This window comes from Pteropus vampyrus, unplaced genomic scaffold, assembly GCF_000151845.1.
Source record: "Pteropus vampyrus isolate Shadow unplaced genomic scaffold, Pvam_2.0 Scaffold194, whole genome shotgun sequence".
In the NCBI taxonomy this organism is placed as follows: Eukaryota; Metazoa; Chordata; class Mammalia; order Chiroptera; family Pteropodidae; genus Pteropus; species Pteropus vampyrus.
The window spans coordinates 1,173,261-1,190,624 of record NW_011888975.1 but is presented as its reverse complement, the minus strand read 5'-3'; the positions used below and the strand labels follow the sequence as shown (position 1 = coordinate 1,190,624).

Genomic DNA, 17,364 nt, shown 5'->3' with positions numbered 1-17,364 from the left:
TTGATATTTGAAAAGGAACCCTCTACGGAGAAGCACGACCGTTTTGTGCCTCTATCAGCAGGCACAGGACCTGACGCAAGGCTTCTCGGTTTGCTAAATTTACCCGAATGGGTGCAGAGTACATGGTTATTGATGGACCCTATAGAAGGGCATAGACTGGGAAAAGAAATGACACGAGGGAGTCGGAAAGGACAGAATGAGCTTGGTAGATTAGAGAGGGAGAGTGGTGAGTGGGTCAGCACGACGGACTCGTTAAGGTGAATAATTCGGTGGGGTCAGACTATGCAGAGCATGAAATGGACGTCGATCTGAGAATTTAGACTCCAACCGGCCGCCACCCCAAGAAGAGCCGGGTTCTGGAGCAGCGAATGAGAACATGAAATTTCCTTTAGGGAAGTGCACTGTGGAGGTGGCGGCGGAGGTGCTGCGGCTGCTGCTGGTGGTGACAGTGCTGAGTTGTTATCGGTGGTCGTGCTTTCCCCTGGACTTTGGGGAAAGTGTAGCTGCTGAAAGGGAACAGTGCCGCCGGCTGCTGCTGATTTCGTGCCGTGCCCTGACCCAGGCTGTGACTTCGCCTCCGAGGCTTGGCAGCAGAAGAGTGAGGTGGTGGCATCTGGCCACAGCTGGGAGGCAGTGCGTGCGCTCTGCTCTGCGCGCCGGGAGCCGGATGTCTGGCTGGGAACCCGGGGGCGGGGCAGCGGCCGGGCGGGGCGGTCCTGGGGCAGGCCACGCCCCCGGCGCCTGCGCAGGCGCACTGCAGGCAGTTAGCTGTCAGGAGGCGAGCCGCGGCGGGTGGCGGGATCCGACGTCCGCGCTGGACCCCGCTGACTGAACGCGGCGCGGCAGCGGCGGCGCAGGCAGCGCAGCCCGGCTCCCCGCCCGGCCGCGGAGGCGAGCAGGGGCCAGCGGGCGGCCGGCCGGCGGCGCAGGCGGCATGGGGAACCGGGAGATGGAGGAGCTCATCCCTCTGGTGAACCGTCTGCAGGACGCCTTCTCGGCGCTGGGGCAGAGCTGCCTGCTGGAGCTGCCGCAGATCGCCGTGGTGGGCGGCCAGAGCGCCGGCAAGAGCTCAGTGCTCGAGAACTTCGTGGGCAGGTGAGCGCGCGGGGCCGTTGGAGCCGCGGGGGCCCCGGGGGCTGCGGCGGGTCCGGGTCCGGGCCCCGGGGCAGGCGGCGGCGTCCTCCGTCGTCCCCCCCTCCCCGCCCGGTGGCCCTCCTGTCTGCCTTCCATCCTGCGATACAAAGCCATTTCCTCAGCGTCCTCCCGCCGGGGCGCCTGGGGAGGGGTCCGCCCCGGGACCGACTTCCCCCGGCGGCGCGCGCCAGCTCGGGCAGCCAGATGCGTGGCTCGGGCGCTTCCCAGTCCCGCGTCCTCTGTTCTCGTCGCCCTTTCCTGTCCGCCTCCCCCGGCTCTCGGCGGGGGTCACTCCCCCGCCCCCCTGCGGGGACGCTTCGCTCCTCGCCGGGGTGCCCGGCTCCGCTCAGCTGTCTCCTGTTCGAGACAGTCGTCGCCTGCCCCTAGCAGGGGAGACAGGGTGCGAGCAGAAAGACCTCGTTTGTTATGGGGAGGCTTTATCCAGTCACGCTTCCCCACCGTTCTCCCCGGGACCCGGGAATAAAAGGTGGCGGTGTTCGCGGGTGCACCTACTCACACTCCAGGCATTTGTCAGGCGCACCGAGGTCCAGACTCCGAGACGGGTGGACGTGGGCTCGGGTTGCCCAGGTGCCATGTCATTCCTGCATCATCTCGGAATTGACCAGCATCTTTCTCGCACTCTCTCCGCGACCCCTCCCCCAGCATCTTCTTCCGTTCCCTAAGCTATTTGCCCTGTGGGTCTTCAAGGTAACGCGCTGAATCTAAATTATAGTTAGGGGGTTCTTCATGGCTCATAATATAGAAAAAGAGAGAGAATTAATTTTTGAATTGGGACTCAGCATTTCTCCCACTGAGCAAGCAGTTCGTGAGGGATTAAGTTACCTTAACGGCCTTGCCCGAGGAGGGCAGGCATTTGCTAAGAAAAGCCCATTTGAAAGCCCATATGAAAGCCGAAATCTGTTCCCAGGTGGAGTGTACAGCAGCTCAGAGCGTGGGCTGGAGGGGACACAATTCAGAGATTGTACTTTACTCCTTTTATTTGGCTGGTGAGTGATTTGGGATTCAAAAGATTCCAGTTCCTTTTCTCTTTTCCTTCTCGTTGGTGTTTGGTGATGTGTAAGATTTAGATATCCCCATATCTCCTTTGAGGATGTCAGTATCCATAAAGTACATGTTCTTTTCTCTCAGATGATGTTCCATCTCTCAAATGGTACTCTTCATTTTTTTGCCCTGTACGAATTAGAAAGCTGAGAAACCTAATAAAAACATAAAATTGCTGACAGTTGGCTGGTATCTTTGAGTAAGTCACTTAATCACTTTGCTTGGTTTTATCATTTATTTTGAGCGATGAGAAAAGTGATGGCAAAGCATTTTGCCTACGTCATCATGGACATGGTGAAGCGATGGAGGAACATGTGATTTCAAACATAAACACACAGCAGTCACATATTTAAGGGTTTTACTTTTTTTTGACTTATCGCTAATGAAATTCACTAAATTTAAAGTGGTACCCATAGGAAAAATGAGATTTGATGACCATATATTTGGGTTTTCAAACTCCAGGGCATTTAACATGACTTAATAGTCATTTAACTACTTTCGGTTTTTAAACAGATACTTAAAGATTAAAACTGTAAGTAATTCAAATGCAATTACCATATTTTTATGCATCTTTCATATGTTTAGTTGGATGAGCCTGTATTATAAATGCATTGTTTGTGGCGAAAGCTTTTGAACCTAATGTCAATTTTATGCACATATCTGAATTCTATTCTTTAGGTTTTCAAATCCTAACACACTTCTTAATGCTATAATAAAATTGTACCCATTTCCTCTCACTAGCTACATTCTTTTGAAATGAAAATTTTAAAAAAGAGATATGGAAGAGTAAAATATTTTAGTTTGAACATTTATGATAGAATGAAAAATAGGGACATTATACGTATTATATAACTCAGAGCATTTACTGGAATACATTAGTAATTTGTTATACTTTTTAAAGTTTTACCAATAATTGATTACTGTTAGAACGTCAAATCAAAGAAAAGGATGAACATGGAGGAAAAAACTCATTTAATAAATATATGAAGGCTTTGAGTTGGGGGGATGTAAAAAATAAATATATAAAAGCTTTATTATCTGTAGAGATGACACCTGCCTAGCCGAGCCAATATATTAGAAGAAAATTTAATTACAAAGGTCATTTGATTTTAATAAAGATTTTGGTCATTGAATTATTGAGGCATCTAATTTCTAATTATAAACCAACCTTAGGGAAAAAAGGAGTTCTCTCTTTTAATAGGAGATTCATCTTAGGCAGAGAAAACTGCTCTTTTATCTTTTTATTATCCAGAAATTTCGCAGTAAAGATAAGGTCCTTTTAGGATGGAACTTTCCTCTTTCATAGGTTTTTAAGGCTGACCTATGCACGATGGTTGAATGTAGTCATAAAACAAGGGGTCATTGCTTGTGTAAATGTATAGTGTTTGCTCATCATTTATGCTTGTTCCCTTCAAAATAATGATGCATTTCTCCCCAGTATTTGACAATCCATGTTTAGTGGACTAACCATATCTTCTCTCAGATAGTTTGCTTATATTGATATATTTTTGGACACCACTGAATGAATTTAGATGCGAATATATTTACTTCATTTAACTGTAGCTATAAAATCCAATTTTTGGGTGACAAGTTTAAGGTCGTTGTGAATAAAATGAGTCATGAATGAACTACTTGTTTGCGATTTTCTCGTTGAAGTGGGGAACTTACATATTAATGTGACATAGGTGAGTAACCAGATTGTTCTTTTGGTTGTTCAAATGAGATGTATGCTGGCAGGGAGAGGCATCTTACGGTCTAATGAATGGAAGCTGAGACTCATGGTCTGAATATAGGGGTTCGCTAGCTGGCTTAGGGTCTGCCCATTGGTCTGATTTGTGTATGGAAGAATTGTATTTATACAACTACTTTCACATCCAGTTTTGTTTTTTACAGTGCGGCGAGATGATGAGGATGATGATGATGATGGTTAGCATTAATTGCGCGCTCGCTAAGCATCAGGTCCTATTCTAGGTGCTTTTACATGGATAATCTCATTTAATCCTCATAAAACCCCAAAGAAGAAGGTACTCTTATGAGTTCCATTTTGCAGAAGAGAAAATTGAGGTTTAGAGAGGTTGAGTAACATGCCGAAGGCTAATAGAACATAAAAACGGTGGTGCTAGGATTCAACCTGAGGCGTCTGGGCTCTGTACCGATACTCAAACCTCTGCCATGTTGTCCTCTCGTATTTAAACTCACAATGCCTTTAATGTCTTCAATCACGGTTAAAAGCACCACCTAAATAATGAAGTTGCTGTATTAATAACTTCATTCATATTTTTATATATGTCTACCTTGCCTCATTTCACGGTGAATTTGAAACAACCCCATAGGCGAAAGCAACATTAGTTAGAAAATGAGTATATTTCTGTTCTATATGAGGCATTCTTTTTTTTATTTTTTTAAAATTACTTATTATTATTTATGCTTACAGCACCTGGTCTTCCTAGGTGGTCTCCCATCCAAGTACTAACCAGGCCCGACCCTGCTTAGCTTCTGAGATCAGACATGGGGCTTGTTCAGGGTGGCATGGCTGCAAACAATGGACCATGGCTCCACTGGGGTGTGAACCCAGGACCTTCTGTGTGTAAAGCAGACGTGCCAACCGTTACACTATGGAGCCACATCCCATGTATTAGGCATTCTTGAAGGGAGCTCCAGAATGTAATTGGATTGTTTATTTAAGTCTGTATTTAGAGTGCATATAACTTGTTTATAGAGGTGTTAAGTGATAATGTACTAGTCGCTAATGTGCAAATGTTTTTTAATGATACACTTGTTAGAAACATTAGTTCTTCAATGCTAATTATATAGGCAGAGGATTCCACATTGTTCTAGCCTGAGTGATAAATAGACTTAACGATTTTGCAGAAAAAAAATAGGTTTTGTGATCATTGGGAACCAGAAAAAAGATTTTTAAAGTGACTGTTGAGGGGAGTTCATTTCAATGTGAAAATGTCAAATAATGTATATTTATTTAGTTATGAGGTTTCTAAAGAGGAATATGTTGATTATCAAATTAAAGGAGAACTTTAAAAGTGAGCCATTTGATGCTGTTGTTGAATGGACATGACCAGGAAATTTTTTAAAAATCTGAAAGTCATTTATATGCTTTAGATAGACACGACTTTATTCTTAAATCCTTTGATTTCAAGAGAGTATTTAAAAATTGAAGAGGTAAGAGTTCTCTAATTACAAATGAGACTAGGCACAGAAGCATTAATATTAAACTTCTTAATTCAGAAATAGGTTTGTATTGAGGGAAAGGATTATTAATATCGAAGCATCTGAATTAGCAAATATTTTTCAACAGATGGCTTCCAAGTTTTAACGTTCTTAGATAAATGGGTCCTAACTATTAAAATGTGACAATTGTTGAAATCATGCTTCATGGTTCCCAAGAGCCCACTTAAAGAAAGCATCAGAAACATGAACTTTATTCATCTAACAATAAATTGCTAAAACCTGAAATTACAAAGATATTTTTTGCTGGATTAACATTACATACTGTACTTTTAGGTTATCACAAATTCACAGTTGGATTTAATTACCACAATCAGCTTAATTCTTTTTTTAATTAATAATATCTGAGAAGCAATACAGTTAGGTAACTGAACTGGATGGGCTATCTCTGTTTTGACATTTACTTACAATGAACAGATATCAAAAATGCACCCGATTAACTTCTCTGAGAGTGAAGTTGGCAGGCGGTTGTTCGGAACGCTGGGAGAGTGGGAGCTTAATGGGCAGTGTGCTGGAGGGCAGGCTCTCTGATGCTCCGCCATTGGAACACGCGTTTAGTATCTTAGCTGTGTGTGTTTTTAAGTAGGGTCCTTTGCTAGGGGTAATTGCGATGTTTTACTTATCATCATGTTTCATTTACTTTTAAGAGAGGACGACTGCAAGTAGCTAAAAGATATCGGTCATTTTTTTCACTCCCACCGAAGCCGAGTCAGGAGAGCCCCAGGCTCATGTACTGTGTAGAATGCCCACCTCTAAGTCTGCTTTGCAATTTCCCACACTCTCAGCATTACTTAAAAAATTCTAATGAATTGTGTTATACTAAACACATTTTTATGAAGTAGAAGGAGTTAGGGGGGCAGTATTTTTTAACCTCATCGGGGGGCAGGCGCAGACACTGGCATCCCCTTTCCATGCCTCTTTATCTTACCTGCTTCACATCCCGGGAGGAAACTCAGGGTTAGAGAGACAGGTAGTTTGGGAAGGGTCACATGGCTAATAAATGCCCGAGCTGGAATTTAGCCTTGGACATGACTCCTTTTGGTACTGTTGAGAAATAAGTGCAGTAACGTCAATGAGCATATATTTCTTGAGTTCCAAGGACACTGGGCAAGAATGTAGAAGGAAGCATGAATGTATAGAAACTGGCAGCATAAGGTATGAGACCACATTTTCCAATGAGTTTGTAAAATGAAGGCAGTTGGGTATAATGCAAACTCGTTGGGACAAAATAATTTCTACTCTTGTCAATTTATTTTGACAAAAAAGAAAATCACCCTGGAAAGCTCCAATTCTGAAATCGAGTTGGGACACAAGCGGAAAGTAGACGGTACATGAGTGTCCAGTGTTATTTGGCAGCTGGTATCATTTTAACTCAAGGCTACGTGTACTGAAGTATCGATGTCAAAGCAGGGAGGTGGTGATCTATGTCTCAGTGTCCGACTCGACAACAGGGCATTGAATGTAGACTGTCACTCTAGCACAGAGATACTGTGTGTTGGAGAAGGCCCAAGAGGAGAGTAGCAGTAAAGAAAAGAGGTTGGAGAGATTAAAAATATAACTGGATGCAGTGAAGGCTAATTGAGAGTGGGAAGGATCAGACCCACTGCTTAATAAGGACCTCTAAGGCACTAATACTTAAGGAGGTGGATTCTACCTTCCTTTTTTAAGAATAAGACATTTATTAAAGTAGTGGAGTAAATTGAAGACAGAATATCAGGGAACATGTTCAGAAGGCAAATCTGAGAATGCAATGTGTTGTTTAGAAAGCGAGGAGGGTAAAGGTGGAGGGTTGACGCTAAATGATTTGCATTTCTTGAGTCAAATGCCATTCCGACAAATTAGAGGGTTGTTAATACCGTGTTGGTGATTGTGTGTGTGTGTGTGTGTTAAGGTAGCTTAGCCTTTCTTTCATCAGTAGGAAGGACTGGCATTTCACTAGGTTCTATAAGACACTTTCTCCTGGCTGATGTTTGCTAACTTCCTGGAGCTACATTGGGATACAGAGAAACCAAGAGATTTGCCCAAGGTCGTAAACAGAGTCAAGAGCTGAGTTTGGAACGTGGTGTTCAGAACTGGGAGCTCGGTCAGTTCAGCATCTTCTAGTCCCTTATTGTTTTCAGGGGCCTCCCTCTCACCCTCTCTCTGCCTCCTCCTCTTTCCATTCCCTCCCATTGGACCAAACTTTCCTCCTCTGCTATACTCCCCTCCATTCGTGATAGCAGACCAGCAGTGACATTTTATTATTTTTTCCCCCACATGCAATAGTGGAAAGAGACAGGGAACAGGATTTTTCTCACGCTTAGCCCAGGTAATTTGGCTGAGATAACATACTCTAGAGTAAATTGTGACTTTTAGAGAACAGATGGGCACAGGAAAAGACTAAATAAATGAAACAGTGGATGTTTCACATGTACTTACTCTTTTCCTACCAGGTGGGGGTATCTGGGAAGCTGTGCCTGGAAAGATCACTGATAGGCCTTGCTTAAACCAAGGAACTCTTCGGAACAGTTGTGTATAAATAAATAATAAACGGAAAGGTTACTTTGTAAAGAAATGGGTGAACTTTTGGTAAAATCGAATACATATTTGGATGGCAAATTTTCATCCTTCAGTTTGCCTGTTTCATATTTTTACATTTTGGTGCTTATATTCTTAGAGCGAGGCCCATCGATGTAGAATTTTTAACAATTAATTCCAACAAGCAGTAATATTGTGTTAATCCTTAATGTTAATTGATAAGAAAGTCAAGATAGTTGTTGCGGGAAAGGGTGATATATTTAACTCACGAATTATATGAATGATACAGGATCGTTTTCTGTCTCGTTTTTCTCTAACATCCCTGCCAAAAGTATTCTGTTTCCAGGATTTCGAAGTGTCTGCTTCGGTGCTTCCTTTGACAGTGTCTCACTGTCATTTCCCACTCCTTCAAGGTCCTCATTACCCGTGAATAACAAACACACACGTGTACCTGTTAGGAGTGGGCAGAGGTTCTGAAGGGCTTTGTTGTCTGGTTTCAGTGGCTTGGAATCGAAAAGACTAATTCACTTGAATAAGTAATCTGATGGGTGACTAATCTTATTTATGATATTTCTGTTCTTTGATCCTGAAAAGGCCAGTATTTGAAAAGGCATCATCATACCCCGGTGACATAGAGTGCAGGCTTTGCTGACTGGTGTCTCAGGCCCATCTCTGACTCCTGCTGGCTCCTCTGTGAGGCATTGAACCTCACTGGGACTTAGCTTTCTCATCTGCCGTGTAGAGATAATAATACAGACTGATTTTTTTTTTTTTTTATGTGTGTTAAAGTTCTAAGTAAAATGACGTAAAGCATCTGGGCCATGATATGCATTCAATAAATGATGGCTGCAATATTGCAATTTATAAGAAAAGTATGTGTTTGGTCTTCATCCCGGGTACCTGGCTCACAGCTCCCCAAACGCTTGGAATTTCTCATGTCCACACCATAAAGTTGTCTTTTGTTATATTAACGAGGTGACTTTTGGATGTCCCTAGGTCAGCTAAGGCTGGGGGCTGATCACCAGAGGGACTAACCATGTGATTAGAGGGATAGAACTTTGAAGCCCCTCCCACCAGCCCCTTGACCTTGGGAGGTGATGGGGGCTGGAGAGCTAGTTTGAGCATCAGAGGCCAGTGATATAATCAGTCCTGCCTCATAATGAAGCCTTCTTAAAAACCCGAAAGGCTGGGGTTCTGAGGTCTGGTGAACTTGTGATTTGGGGACAGTGTGGCAGCCCTGGAGGAGGCATGGGCGCTTTGTACCTGTTCTCACATACTGTGCCCTATGCTTCTCTTCCATCTGGCTGCTCCTGAGTTCTATCTTTTATGATAAACCTGAAATCTAGTGGGTAAAATGTTTCCCTGAGTTCTGTGAGCTGCTCTAACAAATTAATTGAACACAAGGAGGGGGTCGTCGGAACCTCCAGTCCGTAGCCTATTGGTCACTAGCATAGGTAATAAGCTGGACTTGTGAATAGTATATGAAGTGTGTGTGCATGTGTACATGTGTATGTGTGTATCTGTGTGAGGGTGTGTGTTTCTGGATGGGGGGACAGTCTTGTGGGACTGAGCCCCTACCTTGTAGAATCTGACACTATCTCCACGTAGATAGAGTCACAATCGGGTTGAATTGTAGGACACTCAGCTGGCGTCCGAGAATTGCTTGGATGTGCAGGGATCCCCTCCCCAACACACAAGTCAGAAGATTATGTCTAGAACCTTTTAGGTGCCTCTAGGAGTACAGAGTGTTTTGGACAATCCAGGAGTGTTTTGGACAATCTCTGTGGAGAGGAAGGATGTTATGAAAAGGAAGGATCTGACATGAACTTTAAAGAGTGAGAATTTGATAGGTCATAGTGGGGCCGGAGGCTCAGGGGTCACGTTTGCAGCCTTCTCTGATCTCTGAGGGCCTGGGGCTGGTTCCACACTGTTTAGCACTTCAGCATTTCTGACTGATTCACATTAGTTTTGGGCACTGAGTCAGACTGCAAGTCCTCCGTTGGTATTGTCCACAGTGTCTTGCATAGTTCTGTGTAGGTACCTTAATTTTTATTGTGTTTTCACTAATTAAATTGTTGATCTGACTCAAGATGAGTGGGTACCGGGAGTGAAGATCCTGGCTTTCCTGGCTTTTGGTAAGATAAAATAATCCGTGTTTGGGGAACTAATGCCTTTATCCTGATAAGCTAATGCTCTTAGCCACGTGCCTCCATTTCTGAGTCATTCCTCCAAAGCAAGTATGTGGATATTCGTATAAGATTTACCTGTGAAACTTGTCATAATAAGGGTTCCTGGGCTCCGCTCATGGACACTGACTCCGTGGGTCTGGCGTGTAGCCATAGCTTTCAAAAGCTCTCCTGGTGCTTCTGAGAAGCAGCCAGATTCCGGAACTACTAATCACCACTTTCACAATTCCTATAATTTCTGCAGCTGTGGTTGGGGGGAGAAACGTGTCTCCCTTTCCCATCGGTGCACCGAGACTGCCCTTGCCAAGGTCACCGACGATTCCCAAGCCACTTAATTTACCATCTAAGTAGTTCCGAAACTGGCCACTTATGCTTACTCCCTACAACCGCTGACCAAGTTCAAGTTGCCGTTATTCGTCTTCTGCACGGGACCGATAGGCTTGATGTCTTCCTCGTCTGCACCTGCAGGTTTACTCTCACACGGCCGCGGCCTGATTGGTAGGGAATTAAAATTAAATGATGTCACTGTCTTGGTGAAAACTTTTCAGTTCTTAATGGCGACAGCATAAAACCTAAGCTTCTAGGCACGGCATACAAAGACCCTCTGTGGCCCAGCCCTCTATGTGATGTTATTCTTTGATCTAGCTGTGTTCATGCCCTGCTCACGTTCACATGCTATTTCACATTTTTTTTTTTTTTTTGCCTTTTTTCATGTAGATCCCTTTATAGGAATGTTATCCTTCACCGGGTTGGCTTCTGTGGTCTTCAGTTCGCCCCTCCTCTCCTCCTGGAAGCCTCAACTCCCTCCCACTCCCATCTCTCCCCAGGTGACTTGTCCTTCTCCTGGGCGCCCATCACTCTGAGCAGTTCTCCAGTGGTATATTTACTACATTATACTGAATTATCTACTTCTACCACTAAATTGTCAGCTTCTTGAGGTCAGAGTCTGTGTTATTTATTTTCACTCCTGGCACATAGTAACTCCTTAAGAAATATTGAATGAATAAATTGATAAATATAACAGAGAGGTTTCAGCCTTCGCCATACGTGGTTTATCTGTAGCATATGATGGTTATTGAGCACTCGCTGTATGCCAGGCACTGGCTCAGGCAGCAGAAACACATTAATAAGTAAACGAGCACACTTCTGTGGAGCATGTGATCAGTGAGAAGACCAATGATAAATAAAAATGTGTGATTGTAAGCCAGTATGGATGCCATGACAGAAATGATTAGGACATAGTGATTGAAAATGACAGAGCAGGACATACTGTCTGATGAGGTGACATATGAGCAGAAGGACAAGGGATCAGCCATGGGACAAGCTAGGGTAAAGCATTCCATGCAGGTAGAACAGTATGCGCCAAGGCTCTGAGCTGTCAAATAGCTCTGCGTGTTGGAGGAATTTAAGGTGAAGTCTGTGCCACTAGGGCACAGTGGCGTAGGGGGAAGTGTGGCGAGGAAGGGTAGCAGAAGGGAGTTTAGGTGGGCTTTGCTGCTGTCAAAAATAGTTTAGATTTTGTCCGAAGTGCAATGGTAAGTGACCAAAGGAAGGATTTTCGTCGGGGAGTGTGACATATGTGATTGACATCTAAAAAAGATCACGCCAGGTCAGTGCAGTTTAAGACAGTCGTCACAGCCCATGTGGCTTTGTGGCTAATGATCCTGAGGAACTGAACTTTCAATTTTATGTAATTTTAATTACTGTAACTGGAAGTTTAGAACATAATGGATGCCGTTCTTTGAAAATGTTTAAAAGACTCTTTAGAACTGAGGGAGAAGAGCAGTTTAATGGGAGTGGTGGGAATCCCAGCCTGGAGCCCACTTGGAGAGAACTGAGAAGGAAATGGAAAGCGAGCCTGTGGGGACAGAGTGTGTAGTAGACACCTCTTTGGAGAAGAAGTTGAAAGAGGGTCTGGGGCTGAGAGGGGGTTCTTCTTTAACGAGAGTTATGGGAGCATTTCTGTTTGCTAGTGGGAAGAACCGGCAGATGGTACAGGCGAGAGAGGCAGGCAGGCCTGAGGGAGTGCAGGGCGTGGGGTCCAGAGGGTCCGTGGCGGAATAGCCCTTACAAGATAAGGAGGGGTACCTCACCCCTGTAACAGAAGGGTAAAAAGCTGGTCCGGATAGGAGAGGTGCGTAGCGTTGATGGGGGGACATTCCAGTTTGATGAGGAGATGGAGAAGGAGAAATAGAAAGGAAAAGGGATGCAAAGAATATCTGAGGAAATGAAAATGTCAGCTCAGTAGCAGAATACGTTCAAAACGTGTATGAAATTGCCCTTTTTGTAAGTCAAAAACAGTTAAACGGACTCGCTAAAATGCAAGTTTTATCAAGCCACTCTACCGCAAAAATCCCCATTACCCAGCTTCTTAGCACGATGGAGTGTTTCCTTCATGATCTGCCGTCTGTCTCCTTGTCCATTCTCCTCTCTCGCTGTCCCTCCCAGTCACTGCCATTTCTAGTCATGCTGATCTGCTCAGAGCTCCTGGAATGTATCAAGCCCTGTCCTGTCCCCATGGCTTAACACGTGTTCCCCTCTACCCAGAAGGCTCCGTGGGTCCCCTTTGCCTACCTAACTCCACCTACCATTCAGGACCCAGCTACTGTGTCCTCTCGGAAGCCTCCGGTAAGCCTGCAGGTAGAAGGTATTTACTAAATGTGTGCTGACAGGCTGGAGCTGCTCAGAGCCATGCCGAACCCCGAGCTCTTTGAACATGGAGTTATCCGGAGAGGCGCTGGTGCGTGCACACAAAGCCTGGGGCTTTTGAACATACATGGCTTTCTGCGTTGTTTCCTCATTTGCAGAATGGAGATGTAGACATGATCTCACTTCCTTTTACAAAGTCTAAAAAGTGGCTTTTAAAAATGTCTAGTACATAGACTCCTCAATAAGTGATAGTTTAAAAACCAGTGGTTAAGGGAAGACGCACATGTAGCAAAACATGCCTAAGAGATGGTCTCCATTGCAAGGACCGCCAGAACACCTGCTCTACTTAAAATGCTGTATTTTCTTGGCATAACGTCTAAGACAAATTTTGAAGACCTATAACTGAAGGCTGTTTTTCCAAGAGGTAATATTTCTTCAGAATGGCTCATAGGTTTCCTGGTTTGGACCCATGAGTGAGTGAATGGAGGGATACATCTGGTGTAGAAGGAAAGTATGCATATTCGGATCTACCCTGCATATTTTCCAGTAAGGTCTCCAGATGCCTGCACATTAAGGAACTGTGCCAGTGAGGGAGACAAGACCTGGTAACTGGTTAAAAGGAGCTAAGAGTTTACGATAAGGCTTGCCAGGGTACAGGACAAACTCCCAGTTGTCTGTAGAACAGACAGGACTTGTGGAAGCCTAGTGTGTTAAGGGGAGGCCCCTGAGCTTGGAAAAGGGGGCTTTCTCTGTTAGGCTGGGACCAAGAAAAGCACAATGAGATCATAGTTTGTATATATAATGTATATATTTGCAACAAACAAGTCTATTTAGAATGGAGTATGACATTTATCGTCGAATTGTCATTGTGTGTCTTGTTTATTCAGTAGCTTTTCTCTTTAAAAAATGGTATATATATTTTATATGTGTATATAAAATGAAAATATTTGTAAGTTGTATTTTCTTAAGGCTTTGTATTATATTACAGATGCTTTAATTTTCAGATTTCGCTTGCCAAAAGTTTCTAATTCCCACCTGAAAATATTTTTCTTATCATGTAGCTTGGAATTCTATTTTAGAGAGAATCTTTCTGTGAGCCGAAGTTGTTTTATAATGAAATTAATGATTCCTCAATTTGCCTTTCAAAACACAGACATTTAAAATCTAGGAGGTTTTGTTAATTGGAGAGAAACAGTCCTATAATTCAGAAGAAGTTAACTATCATCCCAGCAAATAAAGCCATTTTTAAATTTATTTATATCCTGCTTTTCCACAAAGAGTTTGAGATGGCTTTCTACAAACCATATTGATTCATTTATTTATTTTCCAACACATATTTTTGGAGGTATCGGACACACAAAATGAAAAAGTAAAGTAAAATAGAAATGAAGAGGCAGGACCAAGCAAAAGAAGTAATTAAGGTAAGACCGAGAAATGGAGAATAGTAAATTTCCAAACATAAAGATTATCATAATAATGGAATGGAACACATAAAGTACCAGGGTAGTTAGAGGAAAAACTAAAATATGATTTGTTATCAGAAAGAAAGAAGAAACATTCATACTTATACAGTTTACTCTAGAACTGAGTTAAAAACAATTTCTCATTTTGTAACAAGCAGTCGTGGCTTCCTTCCGCTGTGACCTCGCCCAGCATCAGGGTTCAGCTGGGCAGGGGGCTTTGGGATCTTGAGCCTGGGTTCCTTTCCCATATTTTCAGGTGCATGCTGAGATTACAACTTAAATGCTCACACTTTTCCTAATAGAATCATCGTTTTCCCCGGATAGCTCATGTCCTATGCGTATCGACAGACTTTCCTGTTCTCTTAATCAACCAATGTTGAAACTCATATTTTCTTCAACTCCCCTCTCCCCACACCTGCTCCATTTTGTAGGTTCTACTTTAGTGGTACCTTTGTTCTCTGCTGGTACTTTTCTTTCATTTCTGTAGCTGTTGTCCCAGTCTAGAACTTATTTCTTCTCTTTCGATCTACTGCAATCTCGTAGGAGCCTCCGTTCGTTCTCCGTTCAACCCCCGTCTAAATCATCCTAAATACTTTTGCCGTAGTTCTCTTAAGGTACAATCTAATCTCATCACTTCCTTTTCTCACACAATAAAACCCTAACTTCTCGACATCGCATTTAACGCTGTCCATGATCTGGCCACCAGCGACTTCCCAGCATGTCCCCCAGGCCCCTCACTAATACACCGAAGGCGCCATTCTCTAGACCGTTCCTTGTGCTTTCTCTCCCTTGTGTCATTACCCACACTGCTTCCTTCATCTCAAGTGCTTGTTCTCATTAAAAGTCTCCTGAATGTTTGCTATATACAAAAGATCGTGCTAGGTATCGTGGACTTAAAGATGTGAATGATTATCCTGTCCTTCAAAGACCTCACAAATGTATTCAGAAGAATTGGTAAGTTGAAGTTTACATAATACTTCCTCTACGAAGCCTTTTTAATTTTCCAGCTTAAATAGATTCTCCTTTCTTTTATGTTTTTTAAAAACCTTCACTTGTAATTTTTCAATAGGCCTTATCGATATCTTAAATATGACTTATTTCATATGCTCCATTATTTTATAAGCTTCTCTGCATCACATTACCTGCATCCTAAGGTCACAACGCATGACACATCACAGGTGTCACATAGTAGATGTTCAGTAAATTTGTGCGGGGTTGCATGCATGGCTAATTGGCTGAGCTGACGCATAGATCCGGAGAAGTCGATGTCATCGTCGGTCAGAACACTCATGCTGAGTTGTATTTTTAGGGTCTTGTTTCAAAAGCTGCTTTTGGGTCTTATTTTAAAAGCTCAGGTGCATGTTCCCACAAAGGCCAAGCATTTTTCACTTTTCATCTGTGGGCGTAATCGCACACGGAGCGCAGTCTTTGAAGTCGGCGAGAACTCCAGGCAGTGTGCGGAGAAGGGCCCGGATCCATCTGGGCAGGGAGAGGAGTCAGACCTCAGGCCAGGCCTCCTTCAAAGGAGAAGCGAGCTGAAGGTCAGACTTGGGACAGATCTGAAGCAAACTTGTATCCCTGTAAGAAGTGATGGCTTTTGGAATTTGATGTAATTCTGGCTGGTCTTGTGGAAATGGTTACTGGTTAAGTGCTGGAGGAATCTACCTCTTCTTGTGTCTACTGTGATGACTTTATTTCACTAAAAACCCCATATTTTAATATGGCCGTTCATGTTCTCGATCTCAGATATTTGGAATATAGAAGTCACATGTATACTAGGGTATAAAACATCACATTTGTGGTTCATCCAGTCCATAGTTCTTCTACATATAGACACTTAAGTAACATGTCACGGGGAGATGTAGGTAGGGCGTATGTGTGTCCCCCCGCCCCCCCGCCACATGTGTATCTAAGGCAGATGCACCCAAAACATTTTTCTTATTTACGGTATTGTCACTCTCAAGTTTTTCTGCATTTCCTTTGAATCTACTTTTATTTAAACCTAATCTCTTCTTGGAATAATGTCTTCTTCATATTTATAATCGACTTTGGAAATTATTAACAGGCCCTGACTTTTCATGTATGAGTGTCAAAGGAAATCTCTATTAATCCAGTATTTGGCATTGTGAGGTTCACCTCAATGTGGTACCTTTGGTTATATATCATAAATATGTGTTTATCTATCTGTATTTACCATAACCTACCATATTTTATCTATCAAAGGTACTACAATTTCAAGATGCACCATTATTTTATATATAGGTAAAAAGGAGGAAAAACCACTGTCAGTTAAATGCAATGCTTTCTTATCACCTACAATTTTTTTTTTGTATTTATTGGAAAAGCTCTCAGGTTTTGGAAGTAGATTTTTCTCATCTGTCACTCTGACGCATCCCTAAGACGTAAGTCATAAATGAAATATGTTGGTTAATTACTTTCAAAACTTTTTCACATGGGGTCCAACTCATGAATTACTCTTCCACACACGAGTGAGGTCTGTGCTTTTCCACCATAATTCTCCCTGTGCCATCGAGAGTATTGACGGCGAAGCTTTTCTTTAAAAAGCACTCTTCGTTTCAGCAAGAGCAGTAGACTTTCCTCACAGACAGGATCTCTTAGCGTCAACCAGTTCTGAAATTCTTCCGTTCACGCCCTGGGACCCACCCTCCCTGGTGAGGGTGTCAAGTGGGGTCCTGAGGACAGCTCGTGGCATGCCAGGCATCCATCTCCTCTGTGGTCTGCCCAGGCCAAGGGGCAGAAACTGAAATGCTCCTAAGTACTTGGCACCAAGCCAAGTGGTTTTTCCTGTTTTCAACCTTGACACTGCGGAGTGCGCATTGTGTGAATGAGTGGAAATTTTTTGAGCAAGAAATAGCTTTATGCCAGATCTGTTTGAAGTGCTCAGATCCACCTATTTAATGGCATCTCCGCCGACATGCATGATTGAGTTCGGAATGTCACAACTTCGACAATTTTTCAGACAGAAAAGAAGGAAAATTAGCTCTCTTCTAAGTCAGCATTCTTGGCAACTCTGGGTTGCCTTACTAACTGAGGAGTAGCCTCTGTCTATTGAAAAACTTAATTTTTTAAATCTTCTCTCTTTCATTGAT

The 17,364-nt window shown here is 43.4% G+C and overlaps 1 protein-coding gene and 1 pseudogene across 4 annotated transcripts in view; one reads left to right on the top strand and one right to left on the bottom strand.

Moving 5' to 3' along the window:
- The first annotated feature begins 759 nt into the window (after positions 1–759).
- Positions 760–17,364, top strand: part of DNM3 (dynamin 3) — a 412,790-nt gene continuing 396,185 nt past the window's right edge. For all 4 annotated transcript variants that reach the window (XM_011371704.2, XM_011371705.2, XM_023537572.1 and 1 more), the window contains exon 1: positions 760–1,095. In XM_011371704.2, coding sequence (XP_011370006.1) covers positions 935–1,095 — 161 coding nt within the window. In that variant the 5' untranslated portion in view covers positions 760–934. The remainder of the gene's footprint in view (positions 1,096–17,364) is intronic.
- Positions 4,622–4,737, bottom strand: LOC111746596 (annotated as a pseudogene).